Source organism: Mesoplodon bidens, assembly GCF_964165515.1.
Source record: "Mesoplodon bidens genome assembly, chromosome: 8".
Taxonomy (NCBI): Eukaryota; Metazoa; Chordata; class Mammalia; order Artiodactyla; family Ziphiidae; genus Mesoplodon; species Mesoplodon bidens.
In genome coordinates, this window is record NC_138165.1 from 12,674,353 (window position 1) to 12,701,174 (window position 26,822).

At 38.0% G+C, this 26,822-nt stretch overlaps 1 protein-coding gene across 5 annotated transcripts in view; it reads right to left on the minus strand.

Annotated features, from left to right (window-relative positions):
- The window catches only part of NCKAP5 (NCK associated protein 5), a 1,063,262-nt gene that overhangs the window by 459,795 nt on the left and 576,645 nt on the right, over window positions 1–26,822 (minus strand). For all 5 annotated transcript variants that reach the window (XM_081241961.1, XM_081241963.1, XM_081241960.1 and 2 more), the window contains exon 5: window positions 24,178–24,311. In XM_081241961.1, coding sequence (XP_081098087.1) covers window positions 24,178–24,311 — 134 coding nt within the window. The remainder of the gene's footprint in view (window positions 1–24,177; window positions 24,312–26,822) is intronic.

Genomic DNA, 26,822 nt, shown 5'->3' on the forward strand with positions numbered 1-26,822 from the left:
AATTTGGTTTTCCAGGATGTGATGAAGGTATACTCATCCAGGTAAGGGAATAGAACATATTTTATTTGGCAGTTTGCTGGCCTGACTTGTGACTTTTACATATTGGACACGAGGAACATGGGGAGCACGTTACTCTTACTCAAGGCTCCTGTAAATGTCAGGGGTGGGGATGTATCAGAGTTAATTTTAGAATATTACAGGCTTACAAATGAAAGAGTAATTGTATTAAATTCTGTTAATTTCTTTAGCAATACTAAGATTACAGCTAATAAGCCACAATAAGAAATAGCATGTTTCTAAGATATTCTTTTTTAATGAAAGTTGCAAACATCTACAAAAGTAGAGGTTACAGCATAAGAAACTCTCATGTACCCATCACACAGCTTAATTATAATCAACACGTGGCCAATAAGATTTCACATTTACTCCTTATCCCCCTTCCAGATTGTTTAAAGCAAATCACTTATTTATGTCAATATCTACAGACTACAAAGACTCTCTTAAAAATGTAACCATAGGGCTTCCCTGGTGGCGCAGTGGTTGGGAGTCCGCCTGCCGATGCAAGGGACCTGGGTTTGTGCCCCGGTCCGGGAAGATCCCACATGCCGCAGAGTGGCTGGGCCCATGAGCCATGGCCGCTGAGCCTGCGTGTCCAGAGCCTGTGCTCCGCAACAGGAGAGGCCACAACAGTGAGAGGCCCGTGTACCGCAAAAAAAAAAAAAAAAGTAACCATACATTACACTACACTTAAAATTCATGAACTGTATAAAATATCCAGGAAGGATACAAATCTTCCAACCATTTCGTACATTCTGATACCTCATTTGTTTTCTTTTTACTGTTTGTTCAAATCAGGATCCAAATAAGGTCCACACAACGTCTCAAGACTCATTAATTTATAGATTTTCTCCCTACCTTATTTTTCCTCCTTGCAATTTCTTTGCAAAGAAGAAACCAGGCTGTTTGTCCTATAGACGTTCTCGTAGTTCGAATTTTGCCTAACCTATTTTCATGATGTTTCCTGTAAATTGGTGATTAGATCTGCAGGCTTGATTACATTCAGGTTCAATGTGTTTCATAGGTGGCGTTGTGTATTTACCAGGAGGTATATAACAGACAACTGTCTTTCCCTGTGATGTTAGCTGCCAATGATGATCACTACCTAGAGTCACTGTTTCATTAGGAGTTGCAAAATATATTCTAATTATATCATTCTGTCTTCATTTATTAGCTAAAACATCCTATAAAGAGAAACTTGCCCCTCAATAGTGATTTAGTTACAGTTCTTAAAGGAAAGACACAATAAATGCTTCATTCCTTTCCTTTAATATCGGTTTTGAAAATAATGAGTTGCTTCCTCAGCATCCTCTGAAGGTTGTTTTGGGGTTGTTTTGTATCATTATGAACAAAAGGATTTAGCCATAGCTGATGTGTTTCAACATACGACTGTTATTATTCTTACTGATGCACAAATTGAGATATTTTTGATGGACAGAAGCCTTTTCAAATTGGATCATGAGTCTTTTTAAAAACAGCCTCAGAATAACAATAGCAACAGGACCTCCAAAAATATGATTACTAAAAACAATTACACTTTCTGTGTTTCTTTTCTTCAGATCATTGATTTTATTATTCTTTCATTTTTATTTATGTATTTGACATATAACATTGCATTAGTTTTAGGTGTACAGCATAATGTGTCTTTCTTTTTGTCTCTAATATATCCTACTATGAATGTATGAACTTCTCTGTCTTGAAGTCACTTCAAAGGATTCTTCTCTATGTAGTTTTGTCATCAACTCAATTTACAGTTAGATGCATTCTGTTGTGCTTTCAGTTTTTCAGAATTTTTAAATTAGATGTTATGCTATAATTACATTCAACATTCATATATTTTAAAAGTCAAATTCTCAAAACAAAGTTTATTCAGAGAAATTTAGCTTCTATTCCTGTCCCATCCTCTCTCTTTCTCACTAGAGTTAACCATCTTTAAAGTTTTACTTTATCCTCCACAATATACCTCTTTCCATATATTTTTACACGTGTACATACACATATGTGCACAAAACTCACTTCCTTCTTAGATATATTGTAGCATAATATATATACCCAACTTTTTCTACTGGTATTTTTTCCTTACTTCTGGTGATTTGGTGATTATATTTCTATGAAAATATGGAGAAAAACATTGATAGAAATGTTGAAAATAAGGAAGAAAATTGGGTGAGCATATTTTCAGAAGTAGTAATGGAAATAATATTGACTTCATAAATCATCATATTTACATCTAATATTTACTGCAAATTTAACTAAAGATGAACTTCTCAAATTGCTAAAGGCTCCTTAATCAAGTAATTCTGAAAAAGGGTGCAATGATATTTGAACTTTATTATAAGTTGTAGGGTGAGCCAGCTTGAAAATATATGCCTGAAACAACGTTTTGTGTATTATGCAAAATGACAGAGACACTTGTCAGACATGCAGAACATATGACAAGCGATGAATAGGTACACATTGATTCTTGAAAACATTGGAAGAAAAATTTTAGTAAACTGGTATATATCCAAAACAGTAACTATATGTACTTGCTCCAAAGATAAAGATTGCACTGAAACAAATACTGAAGCTTTGAGAAGCTTAACATCTAATACTTTTTGTAGTGTACAATAGGAAGAAAATATATCTCAAGGGACAGACAGACCTGTTGAAACCTGGCTCAGCTGTTTATTGGCTGTGTGACCTTTTGTAAATTACTTAACCTCTCTGAGCATTATTTTTCTTATCTATAAAATATGGATACTAATACTTCTGCACAGGATTGTAAGCAATGAGATTCCATGTTTAAAGCAACCCCCAAAGTTACCGGTACAAGGTTAATACTCAATAAATACTAGTTCACTTGCTCTTTTGTAGGTATAACAGAAACAGGAAGCTGTATAGAGTAATGGTTAAGAGGCAGGCTATCTGAGTTCAAATCCCATTGTCACACTCAAGCCGTGTGACAATGGTTATGTTATTCAACCTACATGAGCCTCAGTTTCCTCATCTTTGAAAGAGAGATAATAGGAATATTTTTCATGGAGGGTTAAGAATTAAATTACATGTAGTATTATGTTTCCTTCATGAGGAAGGGAACTTTTTCTCTTCTGTTTCACTGCTATATCCCTAGCACCTAGAAGAGTATCTGACACATGGTTAGTTCTCCTTAACTGCCAGTAAAAGCTAGATTAGTTAAACATTTGCATCTCACGTATCTTCTGTTTAAAGGGTCATCATAGAAGTTTCAAGTGTACTGCTTTGCCACTATTCACATCTAAGCAGTTCTCCCTTTGTGCACTTAGACCTAGTCCTTTGCCTCTCTAGGTTTAATTAAATGATGGATGTCCTCACCATCACTGTAATCTCCAAGGTCCTGGCCTTTCCTAAATCAGGCTTTAGGTACACTGAGGCAGTTCCTACAACCTTACTACTCTACTACTCAATTCTTTACCCAAGAGAGACTGTTCAGAAAATCTAGGTCTGCACAAACTTGAAGCCATTCAAATCTATTACACAGACCTGTAGGGTGTTTCCTGATAACATATGCTTTGGTGATTGTTTCTGAAAAGGCAATAGACTTGTAAGTGTTATATGTCATACATATTGGAAGTATACTAAATATATTACTATTTCACTGGGGACTCTCTTGACAATAATGTGAATTGCTGAGTGAACAGAAATCAATTCTTAAAGTGTTTTTGACATCAAAGGTGACCGCTGGGCTTCAGGGAAAGGGTTCAAAGTAAGATTGACTTGAGTGATTGAGATGTTCCCAAGATGAACACTACAAAGGTAGGCCAACTTCTATTTTGTTTGCTGGGAACCAGAAATAAATGCAAAAATATAAGAGTTGTATAAAGGAATGGATAAAAGGGGAAGGAAGGCAGAAAGATAATTCACAAAAGTAAGTTATTAGAGGCACTGGAAGGACTACATGCTGGGGTTATAAATTTCTTCTGTAGTCATAAAAGAGAGCAGTACAGCAAAGCCTAGACCCTGGGAAGAGGAAACAGAATACTTTGGCCTAGACCATGTACGGATAAACCTCCACCTTTGTGTCTGAGAATGGACAGTACCCAAATAGACAATAGGTAAAATCAAAGGAAAGCCACATTCCTTGTCTTTGGTAAAAGCAAACATTAATTGTGCCTATCAAGAATGAATAAAAGGAATAAACATGGTCTATGAAAATGACTCTGTGATAATAAATATTCGTGTTGAATCTAAAAAAAAAAAAAGGTGGGCCAGGCATTCTCTCACTATCCAAGACGCAAGGGAATGCTGAAGGCCTGATTCAAAGGGCTAGTGTGATTAAATAAGGGCTTTATAGGAAGAGTCCCAGCCACACATGACCATCAGCTGCTTCTAAAACCCACTGGGAATACTCACACCTTTAGGCCCATCTTTGTCTTCTGTTCTCTTAACCTAAAATGCCCTTTCTTCAGTTTTCAATGCTTCAATACCCATCTCAAATGAATCCCTCTCTGGCTAGCAGAGGTTTTCTTAGATCATTTTTCTCTCCCTTTCTTGCAGCGAAGATTTGGTTTCATCTAACCTGATTTTTTTTCCCCCAAGTGTGACTCTAGCTTTACCGTCAGATCCTGAGGGAGCAGGGGACAGAACTGACTTAATTTGTGCCCACCCTCCCTCCCCATCTCATTTAACACAGGGTCAAATCAACTTTTCCCTATAAAAAAAAGTTGTCACGGTTGGATCTCAATAGTGCCTGCAAAACCTTCCTCCTAATGTAACAGTACCACCTGAATGGAAAGAAAAATTTTTAATTAAATAAAATTAATCAGATATCTGAAAGTTATTTAGGTAAATATGATGCAACAGAATGACCAGATGTAATCCACAGCTAGGGCTCAATAAATGATAGGTAAAACAGCAACAGGGCACATTAGAAATACTATTAATACTTTATTCATTTATTACATTTACTGAGCACCCACTATATATCACTCTAAAACCATAAGAAGTTTATGGTCTACTCTAGGGGAACACATAGGTTGAGGTCCAAAGACGCTAGCAAGAAAAATATATAATTATGTGATTAAAGTCTTACAATAATCAGGTGAGGAAAGTAGAATGCTCTACAAGGCATCAAGGAGAAAGTAAATCTGGAGCTGGGCTCTGTTAGCTAAATACATATTGTCCAAGCCAACTGCAGAGGGGAAATTTGGGTCATCTTAGCTAAATCCAATGATTAGGCAATCTATATAGTAAATGTAATTGTAATTTGAGGGCAGTCTGGATGTTTGGAAATACTCTCTTTACCATCAGCCTAGTTAATTTGATAATGCAGTACAAAAATATCAGCCGAGATAACTTGATAATGCAGACCATAAACGAGGCACTAAAGATACAACGATTGAACTTGCCTTATGAATTTTGAAAAAAGAAAATGACAGATACCAAGTTTTCTGTTTAATCTGATATAATTTCATTTACCCCTCCAGCCCGTGTATCTCCTGGGTACAGTCTCAATCAGGTGATGATGAACAAGTTTAAGAAACACCATCAGGGACCTCCCCTACAATGCAGGGGGCCCCAGTTCAACCCCTGGTGAGGGAACTAGATCCCGCATGCCACAACTAAAAGATCTGCACGCTGCAACAAAGATCCCACGTGCTGCAACTAAGACCCAGCACAGCCAAATAAATAAATTTTTTTTTTTTTTTTTTTTGCTGTACGCGGGCCTCTCACTGTTGTGGCCTCTCCCATTGCGGAGCACAGGCTCAAGACGCGCAGGCTCAGCGGCCATGGCTCACGGGCCCAGCCGCTCCACGGCATGTGGGATCTTCCCGGACCGGGGCACGAACCCGTGTCCCCTGCATCGGCAGGCGGATGCTCAACTACTGCGCCACCAGGGAAGCCCCTAAATAAATATTTTTTTAAAAAAGAAAAAAGAAACACCATCAGTGGCAGAAAGTATGAATTTATGATCAAGGCTGAGAACTGTATGAACTACAATTACTTCTGATATCATCTGAAACTTCATTTTCTACCACGGATTATAAACTACAAAATGAATGAAAGTGGGAACAGAAAGAGTATTTGACCACAAGTCAGAAGTCCTAGTATTTAGATTGGTACTTACCTCACCATGTGACCATGAACAACTTACTTCATTTTTTTAAGTTTCAATATCGTATTTATTTAACAGTTGCCATGTGATCCAGCAATCCCACTCCTGGGCATGTATCCAGACAAAACTATAATTCAGAAAGATACATGTACCCCAATGTTCACTGCAGCACTATTCACAATAGCCAAGACATGGAAAGAACCTAAATGCCCATTGACAGATTAACGGGTAAAGAAGATGCGGTATGTATACACAATTGAATACTACTCAGCCATAGAAAAGAATGAAATAATGCCATTTGCAGCCACATGGATGGACCTAGAGATTATTATACTAAGTGAAGTAAGTCAGAAAGAAAAATACCATATGATAACACTTATATGTGGAATCTAAAATATGACACAAATGAATTACCTATGAAACAGAAACAGACTCACAGACATAGAGAACAGACCTGTGGTTGCCAAGGGGAAGGGGGTGTGGGGGAGGGATGGATTAGGAGTTTGAGATTAGCAGATGCAAACTGGTATAAATATAATGGATAAACAATGAGGTCCTACTTTATAGCACAGGGCACCATATTCAATATCCTGTGATAAACCATAATGGAAAAGAATAGGAAAAAGAATGTATACATCTAACTGAATCACTTTGCTGTACAGCAGAAATTAACACATTGTAAATCAACTATATTTCAATAAAATAAAAATTTTAAAATATTGTATTTATTTAAATTATGATATTGCAATATGTCCTGCCTACTACACTTAAGATTACAGTGAGAAGTGAATGAAATAATATAGGGAATGGTTTTGGAAACACTGAGCAATAAAAGAAGTGTAAAAGTCACTACTTAGTGGCCATGTTGATATCAATATTAATAAAAACACTAACCATAAAACCTAACAGCTTGAAATGCTATTGAAACTACGTAAAATGAAACTCATATTGGTGTTATGAGAAAATGCCTCCTGTCGCTTGCTGCTACTCCAGTCAACAGGTGAAAAACCTTGGGTCAGGAGAAATGTGAAAAGAATTCTGAAACACAAGTTAATGAAAACTATGACACATTTCTTTTGTCAGAACCCCGTAGCTTTAGCACAGCTAATTCCCTACTTTATTCCCTGGAAACATTCTTAAAAGCTTGAGGCTGTTTGTTAGCGACAGATGTAGACATTTATAACCAACGACCATCTTCACTGAATTATTTTTCCCAAATTAAACAAAGGATCCAAAAGAACAGTTCCAAGTGTTTACAATCAGCACACAGAAATACACTCTGTGGGAATACCATTTGTTAAATGCACTGCCTATGGACCAAAAAGGTAATCAGAACAACAATCCTTGCTACTCAGACTGCTGCTGTTGCACTGTCCCATATGCTACCCCAGACAGACTGGTATAAATGTTATCTGAGGGTCAAAAAACACTCTGAAAGTAAACTTTACCCTACGGGAAGTGAACTTTCAATGCACCAAATTCCATTTAGTACCCTGCAGACAGGAATTCTGCAAAGAATATTCTGAAGCAGACAACTCATCTTTTATAGGTGAGCACTCTATCACAGAAACCCAGGAACAGGAAATCGGTTCCTCATGCTCCCAGGCCATCATAGTTTATAACTCTAAGAATGATGACTATTATCAAAATTTTAAATATCCCCAGAATGGCCATTCTAAAACCTCTCTTGAAAGCAAGTTTCTATCATAAACACGTTATCTTTAAAATTCTTCCATATGTTTAATCTAAGTCTTTCATAGTACAATGCTGGCTGCCCCTTTTTGCTTCAGTGAAGGTATTCATTCATTCTTGTATTCATGCATTTATTTTTCAACCAAATTCAAACAAAAATTTTTTGAATGAACACCATGGCAAAGGTCATTAGTAATAGTACAAAAGATACATGGGGATATGAGAAGCGTTCTCTGCCCCTTGGATAGGCAACAAAAACTTTTAACTCATTATTTGGATCATTATTAAGAACAATGTATGGAATAGGCAGTTGCCTATCTGCAGAAAATATAGAAGACAGAGGAACATGTTGAACTGTCCCAAGAATAGTAATTAACAAATTTAGCCTGTGAGAAACTCTATCGGTCAACTGCTCTAGATTTTTCAATAGATAAATTTGAAGAAAAAGCAAGTGATGTAGGGTAACCTTTCGGATAACAGGAACCTAAAAGATATATGCAGTTTTAGAAAAAACAGACAAGATTAAAATGTCTGGGGATGCACATTAAATGAAAAAAAGTATTAAACCACCAACAGATAAATGGATAAAGAATATGTGTGTGGGGGGTGTATATTATATATATATATATATATATATATATATATATATATATATATATATATATATAAAATGGAATATTACTCAGCCATAAAAAGAACAAAATAATGTCATTTGCGCCCACATGGATGACCCCAGAGACTATCACACTGAGTGAAGTAAGTCAGAAAGAGAAAGACAAATACCACATGATATCACTTATATGTGGAATCTAAAATATGACACAAATGAACATATCTACGAAATTGCCAAGGGGACGGGGGCAGAGGGAAGGACTGGGAGTTTGGGATTAGCAGATGCAAACTACCATATACAGAATAGATAAACAACAAGGTCTTACTGTAGAGCACAGGGAACTGTATTCAATATCCTGTGATAAACCATAATGGAAAAGAATATAAAAAAGAATATATATATATATATATATATATATATATATATATATATATATATATATAAATAAAACTGAATTACTTTGTTTCACATCAGAAATTAACACAACATTGTAAATCAACTGTATTTCAATAAAAACATTTAAAAACACTGGGAGGTTACTGCTCTAAAGTCAAGATAATAGTTATTATTGGGGGAAGATAAGGGTTGAGATTGGGAAGAAGGATGTGGAGGGGATTAGGTGGGCTGGCAGAGTGTTCTTTCTTGACTTGATGCTGGTTACAAGAATGTTCACCTTAGAAAAATTCATTAAGTCTCACCTTAGAATAATTCATTAAGTCAAAAATTCAAGGAAGAAGGGGAGAGGCAGCACGTCAAAAGGAGGACCTCTGGAGTTTGGAGTTCCAAAGCTTGGAGCCATGTGGCTGACAGGGTCTTGGTGCTCCGGCCGAGTGTCACGCTTGAGCCTCTTACGTGGGAGAGCCGAGTTCAGGACATTGGACCATCAGAGACCTCCTGGCCCCACGTAATATCAAACTGCAAAAGCTGTCCCAGAGATCTCCATCTCAGTGCTAACACCCAGCACCACTCAACAACCAGCAAGTTCCACTGCTGGACACCCCATGCCAAACAACTAGCAAGAGAGGAACACAACCCCACCCATTAGGAGAGAGGCTGCCTAAAATCATAATAAGGTCACAGATACCCCAAAACACAACACTGGACGTGGTCCTGTCCACCAGAAAGACAAGACCCAGCCCTACCCACCAGAACACAGGTCCTAGTCCCCTCCACCAGGAAGCCTATACAACCCACTGAACCAACCTTAGCCACTGGGGGCAGACACCAAAAACAATGGGAACTACAAACCTGGAGGTTGTGAAAAGGAAACCCCAAACACAGTAAGTTGAGCAAAATGAGAAAACAAGAGAAATACACAGCAGATGAAGGAGCAAAGTAAAAACCCACCAGACGAAACAAATGAAGAGAAAACAGGCAGTCTACCTGAAAGAGAATTCAGAGTAATGAGAGTAGAGATGATCCAAAATCTTAGAAATAGAATAGAGAAAATAGAAGAAATGTTTAAAAAGGACCTAGAAGAACTAAAGAGCAAACAAGTAATGATGAACAAGACAATAAAAGAAATTAAAAATTCTCTAGAGCAATCAATAGCAGAATAACTGAGGCAGAAGAATGGATAACTGACCTGGAAGATAAAATACTGGAAGTAACTACCACAGGGCAGAATAAAGAAAGAAGAATGAAAAGAATTGAGGCCAGTCTCAGAGACCTCTGGGACAACATTAAATGCACCAACATTTGAATTATAGGGGTCCCAGAAGAAGAAGAGAAAAAGAAAGGGACTGAGAAAATATTTGAACAGATTATAGTTGAAAACTTCCCTAATATGGGAAAGGAAATAGTCAATCAACTCCAGGAAGCACAGAGAGTCCCACACAGGATAAATCCAAGGAGAAACACGCCAGAACACATACTACTCAAACTATCAAAAATTAAACACGAAGAAAAAATATTAAAAGAAGCAAGGGAAAAGCAACAAACAACCTACAAAAGAATTCCCATAAGGTTAACAGCTGATCTTTCAGCAGAAACTCTGCAAGCCAGAAGGGTGTGGGAAGACATATTTAAAGTGATGAGAGGGAAAAACCTACAACCAAGATTACTCTACCCAGCAAGGATCGCATTCAGATTTGATAGACAAATTAAAACCTTTACAGGAAAGCAAAAGCCAAGAGAATTCAGCACCAACAAACCAGCTTTACAACAAATGCTAAAGGAACTTCTCTAGGCAGGAAACACAAAAGAAGGAAAAGACCTACAATAATAAACACAAAACAATTAAGAAAATGGTAACAGGAACATACATATCGATAATCATCATAAATGTAAATGGATTAAATGCTCCAACCGAAAGACACAGACTGGCTGTATGGATACAAAAACAAGACCTGTACATATGCTGTCTACAGTAGACCCATTTCAGACCTAGGGACACATACAGACTAAAGTGAGGGGATGGAAAAAGATATTCCATGCAAATAGAAATCAAAAGAAAGCTGGAGAAGCAATTCTCATATCAGACAAAATAGAGTTTAAAATAAAGAATGTTACAAGAGACAAAGAAGGACACTACATAATGATCAAGGGATCAATCCAAGAAGAAGATATAACAATTGTAAATATTTATGCAACCAACATAGGAGCACCTCAATATATGAGGCAAATGCTAACAGCCATAAAAGGGGAAATCAACAGTAACACAATCATAGTAGGGGACTTAAACACCCCACTTTCACCAATGGACAGACCATCCACCATGAAAATAAATAAGGAAACAAGAGCTTTAAATGATACATTAAACAAGATGGACTTAATTGATATTTATAGGACATTCCATCCAAAAACAGAATACACTTTCTTCTCAAGTGCTCATGGAACATTCTCCAGGACAGATCATATGTTGGGTTTCAAAAGAAGCCTTGGTAAATTTAAGAAAATTGAAATCGTATCAAGTATCATTTCCGACCACAATGCAATGAGACTAGATATCAATTACAGGAAAAACTTGGCAAAAAATACAAACACATGGAGGCTAAACATTACACTACTACTAAATAACCAAGAGATCACTGAAGAAATCAAAGAGGAAATAAAAAAATACCTACAAACGAATGACAGTGAAAACACGATGACCCGAAACCTATGGGATGCATCAAAAGCCGTTCTAAGAGGGAAGTTTATAGCAAAACAATCCTACTTCAAGAAACAAGAAACATCTCAAATAAACAACCTAACATTACACATAAAGCAATTAGAGAAAGAAGGAAAAAAACCCCAAAGTTAGCAGTAGGAAAGAAATCATAAAGATCATATCAGAAATAAATGAAAAAGAAATGAAGGAAAGGATAGCAAAGATCAATAAAACTAAAAGCTGGTTCTTTGAGAAGATAAACAAAACTGGTAAACAATTAGTCAGACTCATCAAGAAAAAAAGGGAGAAGACTAGAATCAATAGAATTAGAAATGAAAAACGAGAGATAACAACTGACACTGCAGAAATACAAAGGATCATGAGAGATTACTGCAAGTAACTATATACCAATAAAATGGACAACCTGGAAGAAATGCACAAATTCTTAGAAATGCATAACCTGCCGAGACTGAAACAGGAAGAAATAGAAAATATGAACAGACCAATCACAAGCACTGAAATTGAAACTGTGATTAAAAATCTTCCAACATACAAAAGCCCAGGAACAGATGGCTTCACAGGCGAATTATATCAAACATTTAGAGAAGAGCTAACACCTATCTTTCTCAAACTCTTACAAAAAATTTCAGATGGAGGAACTCTCCCAAACACTTTCTATGAGGCCACCATCACCCTGATACCAAAACCAGACAAACATGTCACAAAAAGAGAAAACTACAGGCCAATATCACTGATGAACATAGATGCAAAAATCCTCAACAATATACTAGCAAACAGAATCCAATAGCACAGTAAAAGGATCATACACCATGATCAAGTGGGGTTTATCCCAGGAATGCAAGGATTCTTCAATATACGCAAATCAATCAATGTGATAGACCATATTAACAAACTGAAGGAAAAAACCATATGATCATCTCAGTAGATGCAGAAAAAGCTTTTGACAAAATTCAACACCCATTTATAATAAAAATCCTCCAGAAAGTGGGCACAGAGTGAACTTACCTCAACATGATAAAGGCCATACATGACAAACCCACAGCCAACGTCATTCTCAATGGTGAAAAATTGAAACCATTTCCACTAAGATCAGGAACAAGACAAGGTTGCCCACTCTCACCACTCTTATTCAACATAGTTTTGGAAGTTTTAGCCACAGCAATCTGAGAAGAAAAAGAAATAAAAGGAATCCAAATTGGAAAAGAAGAAGTAAAACTGTCACTCTTTGCAGATGACATGATACTATACATAGAGAATCCTAAAGATGCTACCAGAAAACTACTAGGGCTAATCAATGAATTTCGTAGAGTAGCAGGATACAAAATGAATGCACAGAAATCTCTTGCATTGATGAAAAATCTGAAAGAGAAATTAAGGAAAGACTCCCCTTTACCACTGCAACAAAACGAATAAAATACCATGAAATAAACCAACGTAAGGAGACAAAAGACCTGTATGCAGAAGACTATAAGACACTGATGAACGAAATTAAAGATGATACAAACAGATGGAGAGATATACCATGATCTTGGATTGGAAGAATCAACATTGTGAAAAGGACTATTCTACCCAAAGCAATCTACAGATTCACTACAATCCCTATCAAACTACCAATGGCATTTTTCACAGAACTAGAACAAAAAATTTCACAATTTGTATGGAAACACAAAAGACCCCGAAGAGCCAAAGCAATCTTGAGAAAGAAAAATGGAGCTGGAGGAATCAGGCTCCCTGACTTCAGACTATATTACAAAGCTACAGTAATCAAGACAGTATGGTACTGGCACAGAAACAGAAATGTAGATCAATGGAACAGGATAGAAAGCCCAGAGATAAATACATGCACATATGGTCACCTTATCTTTGATAAAGGAGGCAAGAATATACAGTGGAGAAAAGACAGCCTCTTCAATAAGTGGTGCTGAGAAAACTGGACAGGTACATGTAAAAGAATGAAATTAGAACACTCCCTAACACCATACACATAAATAAACTCAAAATGGATTAAAGACCTATATGTAAGGCCAGACACTATAAAACTCTCAGAGGAAAACATAGGCAGAACACTCTATGACATAAATCACAGCAAGATCCTTTTTGACCCACCTGCCAGACAAATGGAAATAAAAACAAAAATAAACAAATGGGACCTAATGAAACTTAAAAGCTTTTGCACAGCAAAGGATCCATAACCAAGACGAAAAGACAACCCTCAGAATGGGAGAAAATATTTGCAAACGAAGCAACTGACAAAGGATGAATCTCCAAAATTTACAAGCAGCTCATGCAGCTCAATATCAAAAAAACAAACAACCCAATCCAAAAATGGGCAGTAGACCTAAATAGACATTTCTCCAAAGAAGATATACAGATTGCCAACAAACACATGAAAGGATGCTCAACATCACTAAGCATTAGAGAAATGCAGATCAAAATTACAATGAGGTATCACCTCACACCAGTCAGAATGGCCATCATAACAAAACCTACAAACACTAAATGCAGGAGAGGGTATGGAGAAAAGGAAACCCTCCTGCACTGTTGGTGGAAATGTAAATCGATGCAGCCACTGTGGAGAACAGTATGGAGGTTCCTTAGAAAACTAAAAATAGAACTACCATATGACCCAGCGATCCCACTACTGGGCATATATCCTGAGAAAACCCTAATTCAAAAAGAGTCATGTACCACAATGTTCATTACAGCTCTATTTACAATAGCCAGGACATGGATGCAACCTAAGTGTCCAATGACAGATGAATGGATAAAGAAGATGTGGCACATATATACAATGGAATGTTACTCAGCTATAAAAAGAAATGAAATTGAGTTATCTGTAGTGAGGTGGATGGACCTAGAGTCTGCTATACAGAGTGAAGTAAGTCAGAAAGAGAAAAACAAATACCATATGCTAACACATATATATGGAATCTAAAAAAAAAAAGGTTCTGATGAACCTAGGGGCAGGACAGCAATAAAGACGCATACACAGAGTATGGACTGAGCATACGTGGACGGGGAAGGGTAAGCTGGGACAACGTGAGAGAGTAGCAAGGACATATATACACTTCCAAACGTAAAATAGATAGATAGTGGGAAGCAGCCATATAGCATAGGGAGATCAGTTTGGTGCTTTGTGACCACCTAGAGCGGTGGGATAAGGAGGGTGGGAGGGAGACGTAAGAGGGAGGTGATATGGGGATACGTGTATACGTACAGCTGATTCACTTTGTTATATAGCAGAAACTAACACACCATTGTAAAGCAATTATACTCCAATAAAGATGTTAAAAAAAAGAGAAAAACACTCAAGAAGGATTCATCAGTATGGAACAATGAGAACCCCTAAACATTGAGAGTGGGAATGCAAAATGGCATGGTTACTCTGCAAAACAGTTTGGCAGTTTCCTGTAAAGTTAAACATAGGCTTACTATATGACACAGTAATCCTATTCCTAAATGAGATGGAAACATCCTGAGACCTGGGAATGAAAGTTGTATGTTTATAACAACCTTATAATCACCAAAAACTGGAAGAAATCCATCATCGGGTGAATGAATAAACAAATGGTGGTACTTCTATATGATGGATTATGACTAAGCAATGAAAGGGAATGAAATACTGATATATGCAACAACAAGGCTGCATTTCAAAAGACTTGCTAAGTGAAAGAAGCCAGATACACACAAAAAATTAAATACTTTATAACTTCAATGATAAAAATTTCTGGAAAAGGCAAAACTACAGGGAGACAAATCGGATCAGCCACTGCCAGGGTCTTAGGGTGTGGAGAGGGAACAGACCATAGGCAAATGAGGGAACTCTTCAGGGGCATGAAAATATTCTGTATTGATTGCAGTGGTGGTTGCGTGATGGCATATGCTTGTCAAAACTGGTCAAACTATACACTTAAAAGATGGATTTTCTATAAATCTGACCAAAAAGACATTTATTATTTAGAGCAGGAATGAATTTAGTTTCCAATTTTAAAATGAAACATATTCTCCCATATCCTGCATCTATTTTCTTAAAAGAAAAAGTGTGTTGGGTAGGGACAGTAATACATTAAGAGCTATAATAGGTAATTGGAAAAGACATTTGGAGGAGAGAGTAAATCACTGGTATTTTTACTGACGACTATGTCTTCAGAGAAATTGTTTAGAAGTGAAAACAATTCTGGTTGTCATGAAGTTCTCTCTGTTCAGGCTTTTCCCAAAACTGTTTCAAATAAATCCTAAAGCAGACAACCTAAGAGCCAAGAGCAATAATGGTTATGATCACAGCAGAGGATCTTCATTTCCTTTTACCAGCCAGGTTTCTCAGTATTCAATTTGACTGTCCTCAACAGAAATATTCAATCTAGGCATGGCAGTTTTCTCATCTCAACTTCTCCAGAGTCAAGTAACCAAAACAGACATGGTGGAAGCCCAGTCCCACAAAGCATCACTGTCATCAAAACATGGAGAATAAGACAATCCACTCCAAGTTCCTAACAGGAAATCTGGTTGTTAGAACTTCAAGAAGCCCTGGTTATAACAGCGTAATTATAACTTCGCTCCACCTCATCTTTGATAAAGGAGGCAGGAATGTACAGTGGAGAAAGGACAGCCTCTTCGATAAGTGGTGCTGGGAAAACTGGACAGGTACATGTAAAAGAATGAAATCAGAACACTCCCTAACACCATACACAAATATAAACTCAAAATGGATTAAAGACCTAAATGTAAGGCCAGACACTATCAAACTCTTAGAGGAAAACATAGGCAGAACACTCTACGACATAGATCACAGCAAGATCCTTTTGGACCCACCTCCTAGAGAAATGGAAAGAAAAACAAAGATAAACAAATGGGACCTAATGAAACTTAAAAGCTTTTGCACAGCAAAGGAAAATACAAACAAGACCAAAAGACAACCCTCAGAATGGGAGAAAATACTTGCAAATGAAGCAACTGACAAAGGATTAATCTCCAAAATTTATAAGCAGCTCAATAACAAAAGAACAAACAACCCAATCCAAAAATGGGCAGAAGACCTAAATAGACATTTCTCCACAGAAGATATACAGACTGCCAACAAACATATGAAAGAGCGCTCAACATCATTAATCATCAGAGAAATGCAAGTCAAAACTACAATGAGATATCATCTCACACCAGTCAGAATAGCCATCATCAAAAAATCTAGAAACCATAAATGCTGGAGAGGGTGTGGAGAAAAGGGAACACTCTTGCACTGCTGGTGGGAATGTGAATTGGTACAGCCACTATGGAGAACAGTATGGAGGTTCCTTAAAAAACTACAAATAGAACTACCATATGACCCAGCAATCTCACTACTGGGCATATACCCTGAGAAAACCATAATTCAAAAAGAGACATGTACCAAAATGTTCATTGCAGCTCTATTTACAATAGCCCGGAGATGGAAACAACCCAAGTGTCCATCATCGGACAAATGAATAAAGAAGATGTGGCACATATATACAATGGAATATTACTCAGCCATAAAGAGAAATGAAATTGAGCTACTTGTAATGAGGTGGATGGACCTAGAGTCTGTCATACAGAGTGAAGTAAGTCAGAAAGAGAAAGACAAATATTATATGTTAACACATATATATGGAATTTAAGAAAAAAAAATGTCATGAAGAACCTAGGGGTAAGAAAGGAATAAAACCACAGATCTACTAGAGAATGGACTTGAGGATATGGGGAGGGGGAATGGTAAGCTGTGACAAAGTGAGAGAGTGGCATGGACATATATACACTACCAAACGTAAAATAGATAGCTAGTGGGAAGCAGCTGCATAGCACAGGGAGATCAGCTCGGTGCTTTGTGACCGCCTGGAGGGATGGGAAAGGGAGGGTGGGAGGGAGGGAGATGCAAGAGGGAGGAGATATGGGGAAATATGTATATGTGTAGCTGATTCACTTTGTTATAAAGCAGAAGCTAACACACCATTGTAAAGCAATTATACTCCAATAAAGATTATAAAAAAAAAAAGAAATGCATTTCAGTTCTAATACATGGCCTTTTCAAAAGCCTAAAAAGCATTATAAAACTATAGTGCAATTCAACTTCCTCATTTTACAAATGAGCGAAATGAGATCCAGAAAGGTCAAATTACTTAACCACCATTATTAAGCTAGTTAGAAGTGGGGCTAGAACCAGGTCCTAGAAAACCCATTCAATAGGACAGTGCTCTTTCAAATGAAATTGGAACTAAATTTTATGTTACGATTGTTTTCTCTACCAGGCTTGAATAATAGGCGATGTAAATTTCATGTTGTCTACTCAACAATATATAACTCCGTTAAGAATTTTAAAAACTTGTGACAAGGTCGTCATGTCTTATACAGAAGCAGAACTACAGGGGAATCAAGGAATGTTTCATATTAAGTTAGTAACTGCTGAAAAAGGCCTCCTTTCTTTCCATTCTCTGTATAATTGATTTTAGCCCCTCTCTGCTTTGCTCAAGTGAGAACTTACACGCCAGATACTAAGATACACATTTCTGACATCAAAGTATGATCCATATTATGTTAACCAAGCATTTAAAGAAGATGCCACGTAAACTCCTTTCTTCCGTCTGTTGCCATTTGAAGAAAAGTTATCATTTGACCAGTGTTGCTTTGCCATTTTTAACTTCTGGTAAATTCACCCAGAGGAGCAAATGAGAGGCCTCCATTTTTATGACAAGACTCCATTTTTATGACAGCAAGAAATATTGCTGATCATGTGGAAATCGCAATTCCAAATCAACAGAAAATTGCCCTCTACATTCATCAGGAGGAAGAAGGCACTGAGGAGAGCCAGCGTCTGTGACAGGTTAAAGCTGATGAAGACTCTGGGGCAGGAACAAGTGTAGAAGAGGGTCAGAGGGCCTGTGCTGTTGACTGCCCCAAGGTCAACTGGCGGCTGTCCTCATCTTGTTACATTTCACTCCTTCTAAAAATGTAGAGAAAATGTGCTTTTTTTTTTTTTGCAGTATGTGGGCCTCTCACTGTTGTGGCCTCTCCCGTTGCGGAGCACAGGCTCCGGACGCGCAGGCTCAGCGGCCATGGCTCACGGGCCCAGCCGCTCCGCGGCATGTGGGATCCTCCCCGGACCGGGGCACGAACCCACGTCCCCTGCATCAGCAGGCGGACTCTCAACCACTGCGCCACCAGGGAAGCCCGAGAAAATGTTCTTTTAATGTACCAGACAGATACGGAGGTAAAAGGGAATATGTGGGCAGAACACTGAAGGGCATATTACCTTCTTCAACACACTTCTATGCCAGATGCCTACAGCTTCCAAATGGGCAGTGGATAATGAACCCTAGGATTCTATAAAGTCTCTGAGAGCTGATAACGTGAACAGCAACCAGTGAACGAGTTAGGCAGTAAAACCGGCTCCATGTACATCTCCTTGAAGTTCAGCAAGCAGCAGACTGCACTTCAGCATAGCAATCAACTGTGAGAGGAGAAATCCCCTTACCGTAAGCAAAGAAATAGCTTCAAGGCAGCAGATAACAGTGCAGGAGAGAAGGTCAAAACAGGTGCAGAGAAATTCTGGAGGTAGAGAGTGCAAGCTTGGACTGCATTTGGGTGATTTTTAACTATCTTAGTCAATTATGAGCGACAAAGCTTAATTGTTCCCTTTACTGAAATTTACACTGCATCAAGTAAACACACACACACACACACACACACACACACATATGCCTGGAACTTTTCAAGGCTGCAGGGAAACAGTGATTGATTCCTGATGCTTTGGGTGTGATGTGGTTTGCTAACTGCATATCTTTTACAAAACATGTCTGCTTGATGGTGAGAGTACCAGGTTGATTCTAATTCAAAGCTTCAAATATACTGCAGCATAGAGCTGCCACATGATAAACACGTGTCTTATTATTGCTAGTATCACTACCCAATCATTAATTTCATCTGATTTGACTCATGCCTTTGCATGATAACATACTATTAACAACTATGAAGTCTGGCTGTCCAGAATTTAGACAAAATTTCCCTTCATTTATAGCTAAACTATAAATGTGTTGTTTGGCTCATATATGTACATACGGCTTCTCCATCTGGAGTCTACATTTTTTGAGGATACATACTATGTTCTATCTTATTGTGCACACAATAAAAGCAGTTGATTGTCCTATATAAACAGCAGCTTTCAGTAATAGCCTACACATTGATTAGATTGTTTCCAAAGGGACCAACTCAAATACTTGTGCAAATCATGCATGGTTTGCATGAAATCAACTCTGTAGAGTCCCTTATTTCTTCAGAAGTCTGTTTTTTAGAAATCATTGTTACTCCACCTCAATACACCCCACCTGGTTGGAGACATTGTCCCTGGAATCTAACTGATACACAAACATTTCATTCAACTCAAGGTGGAGTAATGAAGCTGGGGGTTCAAACACTAATTATCTTTACATACATAGCCTCAGTTCGCCCCACTGACCTTGGCTGGCTCGACAATCACAGTTCAAAATGGTTAAAGGGAGGATAAAGACAGTTATGGAATATAGGGGAGATCACAAAGCGAATCCCACATAAAATATGCCCAGCCATGTATACGACACAGACAATGGGTTAAACAATCCTTATGACATCTGGAAAGCATCTTTGATTTATATCACTAAATAATGAGAAGGAAGGAGCAGCCTGAATGATACCAACACCTGCCTTTAAGTACCACCTTACTGCATCTGTCTTGATTCATGCCTTCATCTATGGGGGAAGGCTTACTTTGAAAGTATCCTTTTTCTTCTCTGTATTTATATTAAAGAAGGTAAATGGTCTAAATTAAGTTTGTTATGGCTGCCTGAATCACCCTCAGTGAAGGCAATTTCTGATTTATGAGCTTAGAGCTAATTATGTAACCTTTAGTCACAGTTTTTTAATTGCCCAAATTTTGGACCACTGCTGATCATTATATCCTAATCAGAGGTCAGGAGGAGGAAGGGCTTATGGACGAAGGTTTGGTGATGACATAAAAGAGAACTACTCATTTAAACACTTTTATAGATTTTTATCACCTACGTGATCCCATTACTCACTAACACAGGTAATCACAAATGCTCAGGTTTGCCTGGTGCGTTTAAGCCACCAAGCCCATCACTTAACTGAAACTGCATAAAATCAAGCCTCAAAGTAGTTCTGAATCGCTCATTCTGACACCTGAATTCTACTTCACACATATACCTAATTGCCCCAGCTTCTAACTTCATTATTCATTTTTCCCTTCAATGCCTCGCATCAGCCCTGAATCTGAGACTCAGAATCTCCTTGACTACTGTTTAGATGCTTCCATGGCTACGGTACTATCAAACATACCAGAAAAATACCTTACCCAACTCAGCCCAGGCCTCAGCATCTCATGCCTCTGTGCTCTAGGTTCATAAAAGAGGTACTGGAAAAATACAACACATGTATATTTACATGTCCCCATGAACTTGAAGTATAGTGCTTAACTTGAGAACCTTTAGCACTAGAGTTCTTCCTACTTTACTTGTTTTCACTTAGGCATAGACCTAGAATTCCTAAATCATACAGTGTGAAATTACTTAACTTCATAGACATAAGTGACATAGCAGAAGCAGTAATACTTTTACAAATTAATCCCAATTTGCACTATCGTGGACCACTGTCTATTATATCTTTTAATGCCATCTCTGGAGGGGCCTATGAGATGCATTCTACTATGAGTTTATTGCCAAAGATAATGTTTCTCTCTTTAGGGAGTAGTAGCCTTTGTCTACGAGATAAGAACTACATATCCTCTTGTGTTTTCCTTTTAATCTTGTCTGCCATGAATTTTAGAGCTAAATTAAATGCTCACTCTCAGAAAGCATGCTGGGCTGTGTAAGTGTGATTACTCGCCACATTCCCCTTTCATGGTCTTTATTTTCCATTTTTATTTTAACAGTCTTACCGTAAAACTACCTTTTCTTGTAAGTCACTTCGCACCCTTTGAACAGGTAGGCTATTACATTATTCTAAAAAGTAAACTCATTCCATGAACCATACTCAAAGTATGCCTACATTACATCTCAGATATCATCATGTACAAAAGGAACTTGTCAACCCAGGAAAAGAAGGAGAAAATTATGACTATAAAAGTTTTCAATTTAATGCAATTATTTGGATTATAGAACTTATTTACATGAGCATTTAGATACTGACCATGTCCAAGGGTGACATGCTATAGACAAGCTCTGTAATACTGAGAATTTTACAAAGACTTAGATTATAGTAACAGGATTGTTTGAATAAGCCTAACTAGAAACATCTTACAAACCAAAGTTTAAAATGTAAAAGGCCATCAGCAATGGTTTAGTGGGTCTACTTAAATTATCGTGTAATTATCTTCTCTGTTACATATGCTTTCTCCCCCCATCTTTTGCTGATTTACATTAGTTGTCTGGCTATAACTGGACTTGAACTTTCAGTGTCAATGAAGCTTACTAAGAAAACTGATTATGGGGCTTCCCTGGTGGCGCAGTGGTTGAGAGTCCACCTGCCGATGCAGGGGACACGGGTTCGTGACCGGGAAGATCCCACATGCCGCAGAGCGGCTGGGCCCGTGAGCCATGGCCGCTGAGCCTGCATGTCCGGAGCCTGTGCTCCGCAACGGGAGAGGCCACAACAGAGAGAGGCCCGCGTACCGCAAAAAAGAAAAAAAGAAAAAAGAAAACTGATTATGTTGGGGCAAAAAATCTTCACAAAGACAGTATGTAAAACCACCCACTATTTGTTTTACAAATAATTATCTTCTCTTTCAACCTAGAATGTAGCCTCAGCTCTTGTGCAACTCAAATCTGTATGGGGTTGTCATTTGATTTACAGCAGATGACCTGGCGTCGTATGAAAGTAATTTACTGTGCCGGGTGCCTCACGCCCTGTAAATCAACAGCCTGAGTACAGAGACATCTCAATTAGACAGTACAAGGGTAGCAATATCTGCACCTTCCTTTCTTGTATCATTAAAATGGCAAGTGTTACAAAATGGTACTTGTTTTAAAGTGGCTTCGGAGAGTGGGGGAGGAGCTATTATTTCAAGTTTGGAGACATAAAGTGAGATTTGCCATCGGATAGAATGAAAAATTGAGCGCAAGGTTGTATAAGTAATAGCCTGAGAGGGGTGGGGCATGCGTCTGTTAAAGTATTGATTGGTGCGTTTCTACAGCACCTGTATTATCATGGGCTCCAAGAGTTGAACAGGGTGTTAAATTATGACTCTGAAACGGAGGAGTCATCCATCCTTCCTACCCTGTTCTTCCAAGATGCCTTTAAACCCAAATTCCACACATTCGTGGTATGAGCCTCCATGAGATAAATCATCCAAAGGCTCAACTTTGCTCTCTCCCTGCAACACACCTAAAAATTAAGCTGTCAATGTAAAAGCCTCATAATGAGGAAGCACAATTATCCATCACCAATCATATCCAAGTCCCAGTGGTAAATGAAAGATAAGACCCACCCAGTTTGCTGAAGAAAATTTTAGGGCAATGTCTCAAACTGGATTCTGCCTGGGATAACCTCACGAGGGAGAAAAGAATCAAAAATTATTTTCCTGGTTTTGCAAATGGTGAAGTGAAACATGAAAATAAAAGCAAACTGTTCCTCATAGGGTGCCCGTATCTGGTCCCAGGATTGTAACTGCACAAGTCTGTGTTTTTTCCATGAAAATGAAGAGTTTTTAAATAGGATGAATCTTTACCTGGCCCCATATATATATATATTTTTTTAATTAATTAATTTATTTATTTTTGGCTGCGTTGGGTCTTCGTTGCAGTGCGTGGGCTTTCTCTAGTTGCGGCGAGCGGGGGGCTACTCTTCGCTGCGGTGTGCGGGCTCCTCATTGCGGTGGCTTCTCTTGTTGCGGAGCACAGGCTCTAGCCACACGGGCTTCAGTAGTTGTGGCTCGTGGGCTTCAGTAGTTGTGGCTCGCAGGCTCAGCTGCTCTGCAGCATGTGGGATCTTCCTGGACCAGGGATTGAACCTGTGTCCCCACACTGGCAGGCGGATTCTTAACCCCTGTGCCACCAGGGAAGTCCTTGGCCCCCTATTAACTGTAATTGAAAGCTGAAAGATTCTTACTGTACTGGAATTAAATCAAAGAAGTGCTACTTTTCCAGACTCCTTTCAAATTCAAGTTATGTCTTTTTAAAGGAAAGAAACTCATTGATTTTGATTTTTTTTTTTTTACAGATTCTAAATATTTACTCTAAATAAGGAGTAAGAGCTTACTGGATGATTCACACTCTTTCTACCTGAAAATAGGATTATGAGGACCAGTAAAACGGCATTCTCCTGGCTGGCCTTTCACAGATCATGCCTATAGGCCACACAACCACCACATCTTACTGAAAGATACTTTGGAAAGCCACTGGGGAAGAAAAGACAACCAGCTTCAATAAAGCCAAGACTGAGGTACAAGCGGAAAGTTCCAGAAAATTGGTCCAAATGCAATCGGATGGTTTGGCTAGAAGAGAAGGTCTGAATTGCTGCTCAATAGCTCCTCAAATGCAACACAAGCTTACACAATGGAAACACAAGCAAAGGTGTAATTGGCGCAGGGAGAGATGCACCTCCTGAAACAAGATGCTCCGCGCAGAACAATACCTGGAGAACTGCTGCTGCAGGCCACGCATCTGAATTCTGTTCCTCTCGGACTCCAGTGTCACCTCCTGCAAGCGCTTCTCACTCTGAAGACGTAAGTGTCTCTCCTCTTCCAATTCATGTATCAGCTTCTCATGCTAGAAAAGGCACACAGGGGATGACTTTTAAGAAACTGTTTCTTAAATATTATAAGAAAATAATTAGTAGGTACTGTTGTTTACTAAGTGCTAACTTGGACTTCATATATTAATTAATTTCCTCCTCATTACAACCTCATCAAGTACATTATATTATTAATCTCTTATTATCTAGGAAACCAACGATCAGAGACCTTGAAGTAATTTGTCGTTAAAAAAACAGAAGGTAACAGATTTTCAATCCTGGCTGATTTGACTCTAATGTATGAATGATTTCCACTAAACCAGGTGGCTTCTTCTGCAGAGATGAAGATCCATGACTGAATAATAGCAGGTGAATAAGAATTCAAGTAATAATGATAAATCCATTAGTGCCTGTTCAGGATTATTTCATCTTTTCAATCTCTGGTAAATGCTTTAAAGAGAACACTACTGATTTTTATAGAAGGACCAGGAACTTCCACCTAATTATACCATGAAGCTAATGAGAATAAGGTTAAAGAATTAGTTTTGTATTTGCCCAATTAGGTTTTCCTAAAACCACCCTCTTTATTTGTAATCCTAGAAAGCGAGCTCCTCACACATGGGCATCATAGATTAAAAGGGGGACTGGATGACCCAGAATAGATGGTTCATCTAAAACGCACTCCAGGAACTGGTAAAAAGCACACAAGCTCAGATCCTGACATTACAGACTGAGCCACGCTATGACTTTTTTGTTTTGGTTGAGCTGTTGTTACTACTTTTTTTTTTTTTTTTAGAGCATGTCATGCTATTATGGTTATGGATGTTACTACATTAAGCACTATGTGTTAAGGATATATATTTCATGATGAAAATCAAAGACTCAATGCCTGATTATAAGGGACCTATATTCTTAAAGGGAAAGATGGGAAGCATATACTTCAGTCTCCAAATAAATCAGTTTGTTAACATGGTGTATCATGTTGAGTGATTTGTAGGTGTTGAACTAAACTTGCATCTCTGGAATAAATCTCACTCGATCATGGCATATGATCCTTTTAGTGTATTGTTGAATTCAGTTTATTAACATTTTGCTGAGGATTTTTGTGTATATGGTTATCAGAGCTATGGCCCTGTAATTTTCTTTTCTTGTGGTGTCCTTGTCTGGTTTTGGTATCAGGGTAATGCTGGCATCTTAAAATGAGTTTGGAAGTGTTCCCTCCTCTTTTATTTATTTATTTTTTTTGAAGAGTTTGAGAAGGATTGGTATTAATTTTTCTTTAAATGTTTGGTAGGATTCACCAGTAAAGCTGTCTGGTGCTGAATTTTTGTTCGTTGGGAGGTTGTTGATTACTCATTCGATTTCTTCCAGTAAGCAGTCTATTCAGATTTTCTATGTCTTCATGATTCAGTCCTGGAAGGTTGTATGTCTCTAGAATTTACCAGTTTCTCCTAGGTTGTCCAATTTGTTGGCATGTAACTGTTCACAGTCATCTCTTAAGATCCTTTGTATCTCTGTGGTATGAGCTGTAATGTCTCCTCTTTCATTTCTGGTTTTACTTATTTGAGCCCTCTCTCTTTTTTTGGCGGGGGTGGGAGAGTCTAGCTAAAGGTTTGTCAATTTTGTTTATCTTCTCAAAGAGCCAACTCTTAGTCTCATTGATATTTTCTATTGTCTTTTTAGTCTCCATTTTATCTATTTCCACTCTGATCTTTGTTACATCTTTCCTGCTACTAACTTTAAGCTTAGTTGGTTCTTCTTTTTCTAGTTCCTTGAGGTATAAAGTTAGATTGTTTATTTGAGATATTTTCTTTTTTCTTGAAGTAGACATGTTTCACATTTGTGTTATAGGGGTCCTTCTGGGACTCCTAAAACACAAATATTATTCTGCTTGATGTTGTCCCATAAGTCCCTTAAGCTATCTTCCCTTTTTCAAATTCTTTTTTTTTTTTTTTTTGCTGCTCTACTTGAATTCCTTTGTCCTGTCTTCGAGGTCACTGAGGCTTTCTTCTACTTTATCTAGTCTGCTGATTAATGCATTTGGTGTATTTTTCATTTTAGTTATTGTAATCCTTAGCTCTGTTTGGTATTTTCTTATATTTTTCTACCGCTATGGATGTTCTTACTGTGTTCATCTATTCTTCTCCCAAGTGTGGTGAGCATCTTATGACCATTACATTGAACTCTTTATCAGGTAAATTACTAATCTCCACTTCATTAAGGTTTTTTCTGAGGTCTTATCTTATTCCTTCATTTGGAATATATTGTTCTGTTTCTTCATTTTGTTTGACTCTCTGTGTTTATTTCTGTGTATTAGGTGAAACACCTACCTTTCCCTGTCTTGAAGGAGTGGTCACCAGATATAAAATCTGTGACATCAGACACATGTAAAAGCTCTCCTCCAAGAGATGCTGGCACTCTGGAACACAGTACAGAGAGTGAAGAGAACACCTGCCTTCCAAGGTCTTTGAAACGGTTTACAGTCAGTCCTCTGATGTGTCCTTAATTAGAAGCCTGCGCCTCACACTGCAGCTATTCTGATAAGC